Source organism: Mus caroli, unplaced genomic scaffold (genome assembly GCF_978045245.1).
Source record: "Mus caroli unplaced genomic scaffold, Mus_caroli_1 scaffold_2, whole genome shotgun sequence".
Classification (NCBI taxonomy): domain Eukaryota; kingdom Metazoa; phylum Chordata; class Mammalia; order Rodentia; family Muridae; genus Mus; species Mus caroli.
The window spans coordinates 161,167,998-161,177,137 of NW_028227257.1; the positions used below are offsets into that span (position 1 = coordinate 161,167,998).

Consider the following 9,140-nt stretch of genomic DNA (forward strand, 5'->3'; position numbering starts at 1 on the left):
TATCAGGCTGGAGAGATGGTTCAGCAGTTAAAAGCACTGACTGTTCTTCCAGAGGTCCTGAGTTCAAATCTCAGCAACCACAGGGTGGCTCACAACCATCTGTAATGAGAACTGATGCCCTTTCTGATGTGTCTGAAGACAGCTACAGTGTACTCATATAATAAATAAGTAAATCTTAAAAAAATGATAATTTTATCATAGGGCTTTTGGTTTCTTTGGTTCTTCTGAGGTAGGGTCTGGCTATAGATCCCAGACTGACCTAGGACTTCCTGTTTAGCTCAGACTGGCCTTCTGCTGCTTCAGCTTCCCAAGCAGAATTTACAGATTTATCATCACACCTAATCTTTAGCGTAGCTTTTAATCTATAAGCCACTTCAATAAAATATTCAAGTTAATATAGTATGATTTTCTCGCTAATTTACCTGAAAACAATTGCTGGGTGTATTTTAGATCTTACCCTTACCATGATTTAGAGAGAAATAAATTCAAAGGAAACTTGATGTAATTCACAGCATCCGCTGTCTCCTTTATGAGGTTCTGGGTCTTGGCTGCTCTGCAAAAAGTAGCTGAAGGAATAAATGCTTAATAATCTGCTTGCTAAAGTAAGTGGAAACCTATGGCCAGGAATTCTGATTTGAAAACACAAGTAACCTATTCAGGTCAGTAAAAGGTGAAGGATACTTTAAGGAACATTATCCACTCCACTTTCTGGTCTAGGTTCTCACCATCTCCAAAGTTCACAAAATAAATAAAGCAGTGGCTAGTCGCATAATTCAGATAGCATTTGTTCCTGACCACATTATGTAACCAGGGGAGACAAAACGTTACCGAAACCTCTAGAGACCCACAATTAACATTTAAATTTCTGATATTTTCTTTCCTTGATAACCAATGTAATCCTTCCAAGCATGTAGTTAACAGATTCCAGTGTCTGCAACTGTGGTATCTAAGCAATCTACTGAAAATAAATCCAAATTAGCTATATTCTGCAAGATACCTCACACCCAACATTATATACACAGATAGGTGTGGTCTTTTAATCTATTTGTGTTGCTAGAAAAAAACACTTGAAACTGGGTTAAGTATAAAAGAAATTTATTCCCTTTTAGAGGCTGTGAAGTCCAAGAAACTGCCATGTTTGATAAAGGTCAGTTACTTACAGATTCCAGGCATCCATGAACTGCGGAGGTCCAAAAAAGGCCTAAAGCTAAATCTTCCAGCCCCTTCATGAGGCTTAAGAGGCCAGAGCCCTCATGATTTAATCTCTTTCCAAATGCCCCACCTAGTGGGAATTGTGATTTCTGAAGGGGGCACATATATAACATAAAATGCATTTTAGAACTAAATCTGGTTAGCACATTTTAAAGTAGATTCTCATTGCCATGACAACCAGATTAGGTAAATCTGGACACCACTTTGGCAACTCTTTAATACAAAAAAGTCTACATCAAAAGAGTGGGTCACAAAGTATAACATTTAATTAGACTTGGGCTGTCAAATTATACTTCCTTGTTCATTAGTCAATAGGCACAGATAAAATCTGATTATAATTAGAAATAATAAGAGCAATTTCTTTAGCCAATAAGAGCAATTTCTAAGCCTAAAGGTTTAGGTGAAAACCTTTAAATTATATTTCATTGAGACTTACCCTTTAATATGACTAGACTTCCCATTCATGTGAGAATTTGGCAAACCTCTCAGGATTCTGGGACATATTTACACTTGAAAAAAAATGTGTACATTTAAAAAAGTTCTTAAGAGATTTGGTTACTTAAAAACCACTCTACCCAGAGAGATGTAAAAGTATACATTTTATTCATTCATTCCATCAGCTGAGAACTGCTACATTGTACAAATAATTATTGTACAAAAAAAATCACAAAATGTTACAAAATAAAAAAGTACAAACTGCATTACCTAATAAATACACTAAAAGTAGTTAATGTGGCAACATGGATTTTTTTGAGGGGGGGAGGTGTGGTGGAAACACTGTTTGACCCAGCAAACCATACAAGTGGCTTACATTTTTACATAATACAAAGTGAATTCTATTTTACCTTTTGGAAGAACTTTAAAACGACAGAATATTAAGACAAAAGCTTCCTGCTTAAAACAGTGGTTGAAACCAAGAAGCTGTATAATGCAAGAGGCTGAACTTCTCACAAAAATTCATAAATGCCTTTCCTAAATTGATGAATAAAACAAACACAATCGAGAACACTAGACAATCTACTCTATAAACATTAGAGTACAGAATTATCATTCTGCCGTCAGCAAATAGCAGACTTCAAGTAAGGCCTGGTCATTTAGAAAAAAAAAAAAAATCGTCCCATAGCTATCCCTTCCTTAACTTCTTCAAAGTGGACCATTTCTTAAAAAAATAACATCTTCTCTCCCCCCAAAAAATTGGTTTGTTTCATCAAAATGGAATGGGCTAATCATCTGGTAACATAATGTGTCAATATCCATTTGAAATAATTACGAATTGTGAAATATTTCAACAATAAACTAATTACTAAATCACAAACAAATAAACTTCATAGAAAGCACTTCTCTGGATTCTGCTTAAAAGCCATTTCTCGAAATTGGAACAAGGCAATAGATGAAAGTACACCCATTTTTAAAAATGTGCAAAAATACATTTTTATAGAAAATAGACTACCAGGAATGAACAAATTCATACCGTGAGACATCAGCTTGCAAATTAAGTAGCGCTCACTTTATACAGCAAATTATAAATAGCAGTAGGCTCACCCAAAGCTATCAGGAAACATCATTCAGGTGCCCAGCAACCTGCGGCTCTGAGAGGACATTCAAAAACTGATTAAGGCATTACACCTAAAGTCAGTCTACTAGGAAATTGAAAAGTGCCATTACCCTAATTAGAGTTCGTGTGGTTCTCCCAACACAACTGACACGCGCCATTTCCCCCAACTTGTCAGGTCCTCAGACTTTTCAAGAGCATGCATTTTGTTCAATATACATTTTGGACAGGGATATGGCCATGGACTTGGCAAGTTCTTCATCGCGTTTTTTCTGTATTTGGGTTTGCTTGCACCAATTGTCATACTCTGGGTTAGGATAGGAGTGGTCAAAAACAGCATCATAGTGTCCATTGCTGAGCCAACTGAGCCAAATACTGGGCCTTAGAGAATCCTCTGGGCCCAGATAGTGGATCATAGTAGACACGGTGGGGCTCTCCAGCCTCCCTCCAGTAGTTAAGTGTATATTCACATTCAGCATCTGCCCCATGGCCAGCAATTCGGGATATCCGGCCCACGCCCCATCTTGGGCAGCAGCGATAATAAACTCCCCCACGTCGCCCTCAATGAGTGGGCTGAAGTGGTCCAGGTGGTCCGCGATGTAGTGCACCGTCTGCTCCCTCAGCTCCCGGTGCAGGCTCTGGTCCCCGTACACAGTCTTGCTGACAGCTCGGTAGAGGCAGTTGCCGTCGGGGATGATGTGGAATCGGTACTTGTTTCTCTGCCTCAGGTACTTGTCCTGCCTCTCCACCTCGGCCAGGTACAGGGCTAGCTTCTCGTCCCTGGCATCCGCCCGGGGCGTGCCGACGGCTTCGCCTTCGCCGTTCTGGGCCGGCTCGCCGCTGCTCCGAGCGGGTGCCGGAACCGGGTGAGCCTCGGCTTCGGGATCTTGCCGTCGGAGCGCGTCAGCCCCGGAGGCGTCGCTGCGACCGCTCGCCCGGTCCCAACCTCGGGAACTGCGCTCCGCCCGGCGCTCTTCACCCCACGGGCCGGGGCCGGCGCCGGGCTCCGGGCCGACGGGGGCCGGTGCAGGGGCCCGGTGCTGGGAGGCTGCCAGGGCCTGGCGGTGCTCGCTCAGTCGGAAGTTCCTGTCGGGAGCGTCGCGGACGGCGTTCGGGGCCGCGGGCTCGTCGGGCCGGAGCAGCTCTTCCAGCAGCCAGGCGGAAGAACCGCGACGCGGCGGCGAGGGGGCTGAGGGTGGCGGCAGCAGGAGGCGCTCGGCGCCCAGGGCCCGCACGGCGATGTGCGCCGTGGACGTGAAGTGCGGCGGCAGCGGCGGCTTGCTGCACGCGCCGGGCGGGGCGGCGGCGGCGGACCCGGACCGCTCGAAGCAGGCAGAGAAGGCGGGCATGGCAGCGGCTGCAGCGGCTTCGCGTGGTTCGGTGGCCGCGGCGGGTGGGCGCTCTCCGGTATCCGGCTCCGGGGCGGCGGCGGCGGCGGCGGGGCTGGCGGACTGCAAGGAGACCTTGAAGGCGGCGGCGGCGGTGGCAGGCGGGGCGGCGGCCGTGGGGCCCGGCGTGCCCGCAGGGTAATGGGTGCACACGCTGCTGTAGAGCTGCATGGCCGCGGCCGCCCGCGGCCCCTTATAGCTGCGAGCCCGGCTTGGAGACACACCCTCGGGCGCAGTGCCCCGGAGCCCGAGAATAGCGCTGAGCTCAGCGCCGCGGGCCGCCGCGTCAGGAGCCGCGAATAGCGCCCGGGCCGCGACCCAATTCGTGCTGCGCCACAGCGCGCGGGCGGTCCGAGGGCACCGGAGGGCGCGCGCTCGGCCCGGGACTCGGGCGTAGGACGCTGGCGCAGCTGTGCCCCGCGCCGGCCGCTGGGGACGGTTGGAGGAGCTGCCCGCTCAGACGAGCGCCGCCCGCCCGCAAGCAGGAGTGCAGCGCGCGGATGGTAGGAGGCGGGGCCGCGCTTGTTTACCTCAGGCCGCGCGGCCGCGTCACGTGGTCCCACAGGAATGCGCGCCCCATTCAAGCGGGGCGGCCCCGCCCCCCAGCGGCGGCCTCATGGGCGTGGCCGGGGAGGGCGAGGCGGGGGCTGGGCGACGGACATGCGCATTGAGTGCGCTCCCAACCTGACTACGGTTGCTGGCTGCCTGGTACCTGGGAAGCAGATCTGTGGGCTATGCGGCGGTCCTGCTGCGTGACGCTGTGGCGGGGCCAGCGTTGCTGGGGCAAACAAATAGGTTGGAATAACGTGTTTCTAAAACACTTCCGGACTAGGGACTGAGCTCTACCTGCAGGGCCAATGGCATTCAGCAACTTCTTGAGTCGTTTCCTCAGGTTAACGTGTTTGGGTCTGGTCTACACGGTCTTGCTGCCCCGCTAAGCAAAAATTGACGTTCCTGCACCGCTAACTTAAGTCACCTAGGAAATGCAAGGGCGAAAGGAAGGCTTTCCAACAGCCTTCCTCGGAATACCAAATGACTTGCCATGCCGCCTTAAAGCCTTTTGAAAGTAGATCGCGACTGCTAAACTTTGAGGAAAGAGGCACCCAACGTGGATTCTGGAACAGCACAGCAAAATGAAATAACAGATTGAACTGTGCTTCCTCTGCAAAGGAAAGCCAGAGTGTTATCAAATTGCTACCTACTTGCAGTAACAGTACCTTTTGCCTTATTCTGAGTTTCAATCCAAATTTAAATTTAGTTTTCAGATATACAGATTGAATTGGAGGCTACTTCTTGGTGTGGAAAAAGAGCCTGCAGGTTGTACTACGTACGTGCCACCATTCTGCTTGGAACGTAATTTATGCTTGTTACTAGGGTCTTTCATTGGGGGTTCTTAGTCTCCTTAATCAAATAAATTAAAATGTTCAAAAGGAAGCTTGGGGGCAATTTTACTAGAGTTTGAGAGGGTAGGCAATCTGCTAATCTTGGCAGGTGGCCAGAGAAGGGAAGGGAGGAAAAAAAAAAAAAAAGCTATGCCCTTTTAAGTTAGGACTGGAAAAGGCAGGCCAGCAGGTTCAGCAATGGAGTTTAGCCAGCGGTTGCTCAGGTAAGGGATGGTGTAACCCGCCTATCAAGACTGTAATGGGTGTATACTAAACAGATATACTAACCCTGTTATTTACCCCATTGGGGAAAAAATGGGCACCTCCCGACACCGTACACCCATAGACACATACGCCTGCACACACTTTAGAATTCCTCCTAGGGATCCATCTCCTGCTGGGAGGAAAAAATGGCTGAATCCCTGGGGGCATTCAGAGAAGAAACTTATCTTCTGGAGATGACCTTTCAGGAGAGATTTGGAGCTGAGAAAGGAATGGATTGGGGACCACATTTGCCAGTGTTTAGTTAGGCAGAGCTTTTGTTTTGCATTTGAACCTCAGCCTCAGGAAACCCAACTCCAAGGCAGAATTTGTGGATTAGTAAGGTCTCTGTGTCCCACTTTCCGATGTGGCCACATTGAATAAATCTCCTTTTCCTTTTCTTGTGACTTTCTTTTCCTTCATTAATTTGGCACTTTTAGCTAGCTGCCTTACTGAAGAAGGATGGCCGAACTTGAGTTAGAACACAGTTTGTAACCCATAATTCTAGTAATAGTAGCTTTAGAGAAAAGTAAAAACTGCACAGAATGTTCATAAAAGTCTGCCTGGTATCTTCAAGCAAACAATGCAAAAGAGGAAATTACCCTTTCCTGAATGAGAGCTCAGAAGAGAAGGAAGGCCAGACCACAGGGCTCTTTTCCAGAGAAGAGCAGTGGCCACAAGGTGGGCAAGGTCTTCTGGGAAGGGAATGTATATTATCTTATTAAATGAATTATTATTCCTCCTCGTTCTCCATTACATAGCTTAAATCTATAGTGCCTCCATCCTGGGCTGGGCACAGAATGCTCAGATTCTATTCTTTTGACCAGGAGAAAGTAGCTTTGTCTTAATGTTCTTTAACAAAATATCCACCTTTTGCCTGGTAATTTAGGTCGGAAAGAGGTACTTCCCTTTGTAGGTGTTGGGAAGGTGTGCTCTGAAGTTATGGATGCCTAATGCCTGAGTGAAATGCCATCTTGTTCTGCTTTCCTGTTATTCCCTAGCACAGTACTAGCTATGCAGTGGAACTGAGGAAACTTACTGAATGAAGGACTAGGTGGAAAATGAATTCTCAAACTTTCTCAGATGGCAGTGAAGTCAGAATTGCTATCTAGGTCTCTTGGCGTTACCCAGGGCTTTGGAGGACTCACCGGATCCTGGGGACTGTCAGATGTTCAAATGTTCCAGCCTGCTAGGTGGGTTCATTGAGGAGAAACTGAATGATTGCCTCCATAAGGAAGGCTGGATCTCGCCCCTGACTTATTGCAGACCCATTGTTCTGCCTTTAAGCATGTTGCTCTAAACTCTGCCCTCAGACTTTCAGTAACTGAAGTTGTGAAACAAGAAAATAATACTGACAATAAGATCATCTTCAAATACAAGTTACTTGGTAAATGTGTGGCTAACAGGGCTAGCCAGCAGACCAAGGGCCTGAGGGAGAGGAGGAGAATATAGAAATCCAAATCGTCATGTAGTCCACGGCAACAGGGGAAGATAAACACAAGAGAGCAAAGCAAAGTGTGCCCCAGACACAGAAGGCAGGTGACGGTGATGCATCCACTGGACCAAGTTACAAATAGGCACAAAGACGGAAAGATCTAAGCTTTGACATAAGGGCATTGCTTTCCTTTTTAGCTTGCATGAGCAAACTGCAAAACTATATATTCACTGTGAGGATCAATATTATCCATAAAGCATTAGGCAGGTCTCCATGGGAACAGAAGGATCAATGATTCCATTCTAGAAATTTATCTGTCTAGAATATCATGGTGGTGTGCAGAAAAGAGGCACAAGTTTCAAAAACACAGGATTCCAGACTAGTGCACATTGTTTAGTATACTAGAAAGCAAGATATTAGCAATTATCAACCAAGGGGTAACAAGAAGAAACCTAGTGTCTTAGTCAGGGTTTCTATTCCTGCACAAACATCATGACCAAGCAGTAAATTGGGGAGGAAAGGGTTTATTCAGCTTATACTTCCATACTGCTGTTCATCACCAAGGAAGTTAGGACTGGAACTCAAGCAGGTCAGGAAGCAGGAGCTGATGCAGAGGCCATGGAGGGATGTTACTTACTGGCTTGCTTTCTTATAGAACCCAAGACTACCAGCCCAGAGATGGTACCGCCCATAGGGGCCCTCCCCCTTGATCACCAATTGAGAAAATGCCCCACAGCTGGATCTCATGTAGGCACTTCTCCAACTGAAGCTCCTTTCTCTGTGATAACTCCAGCCTGTGTCAAGTTGACACACAAAACCAGCCAGTACACTCAGTGTGTCTGCATATACATTGGATGAGGTGTATATTGAGAAGCATTTATTGAGTCCCAACTATGCTGCCAGTTACAGAAGACTCCAACAGTCTTTCATGCTTTCCAGGCAGCAAAAACCTATCCACCAGAGGGATATGCATAAAATACAATCCTAACACTTTTGTCCTACAATACATACACTGAGAGCCACCAGCTCAGCGTTTCTTACCTTCCCTGCTAAAATGAGACTTCAAAACACATCAAACTTCCATCTATTTCCTATTTATCAGTTCTTTTTTATAAAATAACTGATTTTATTATATAATTTCTTTAAAAGCCTACTGTGGAAAGAGATGGTGGACCCAAACTAATAAATTCCAAAATTCACCACAAGCCTACAGTCATGCAAGGTTTTCATTGTAAAAGTGACTTTTAATTGTGGTCTCAGAGGCTTAATGCCTTCATCAACTAATCTGGGCTTAGTTCTGGAAGCTTCTAGCCTTTCTACAATCTTATGTAGGCCTAGAATGTTTTCAGCCCCTGAGACTTACTACTGAATAAACTTACCCCTAGTCCTTTCTGAATTCTGCCTGGCTGGTTCAATTCAGCTGTTCTGGCTCAAACTCTTCTCCAAGCTGACTGATTCAATCTGGCTTTGACTGAATTGTTCTGCTTGGCCTCATACTAACTTTGGCAATATCTTCTAATTTTCTAGCTCCTCATTCTTTGGCTCACTCCGTCTCCACCTGTGTCTAGCTTGTTCCCTATCTGCAACCTGTCTCTCTGTAACTGTCCCGGTAAAACTGCCCCCTCCCTCTCTCTACACTGCTCCCTCAGGTAGCTTCCTTTTCCTCTTTCTTCTTGTGAGAGTTGGGCATATCCTATTCTATCAAATCTTTCTCTGATTCATCGATTTGTCTGCCACTCAGACATCACTTTCAGACATGGGTGCTTCTTCTACAAACTAATTTTACCTTCATTGTTTGGGATTAAACCTATGTACTAACGGTGTATTCCAGCCAGAGGGATTAAAGGTGTATGCTGAGGGCTGAGCCACAACACAACTAGAAACAGCGTTTTTCAGTAAAAAACACAATC

General features: G+C 46.4%; 1 protein-coding gene across 1 annotated transcript; it reads right to left on the reverse strand.

Annotated features, from left to right (window-relative positions):
- Positions 1-1,969: 1,969 nt before the first annotated feature.
- Otud1 (OTU deubiquitinase 1) lies at positions 1,970-4,567 on the reverse strand. Its single transcript, XM_021155960.3, has one exon. The coding sequence runs from the start codon at positions 4,321-4,323 to the stop codon at positions 2,956-2,958; it is 1,368 nt and encodes a 455-aa protein (XP_021011619.1). The 5' UTR covers positions 4,324-4,567; the 3' UTR covers positions 1,970-2,955.
- Positions 4,568-9,140: the final 4,573 nt, after the last annotated feature.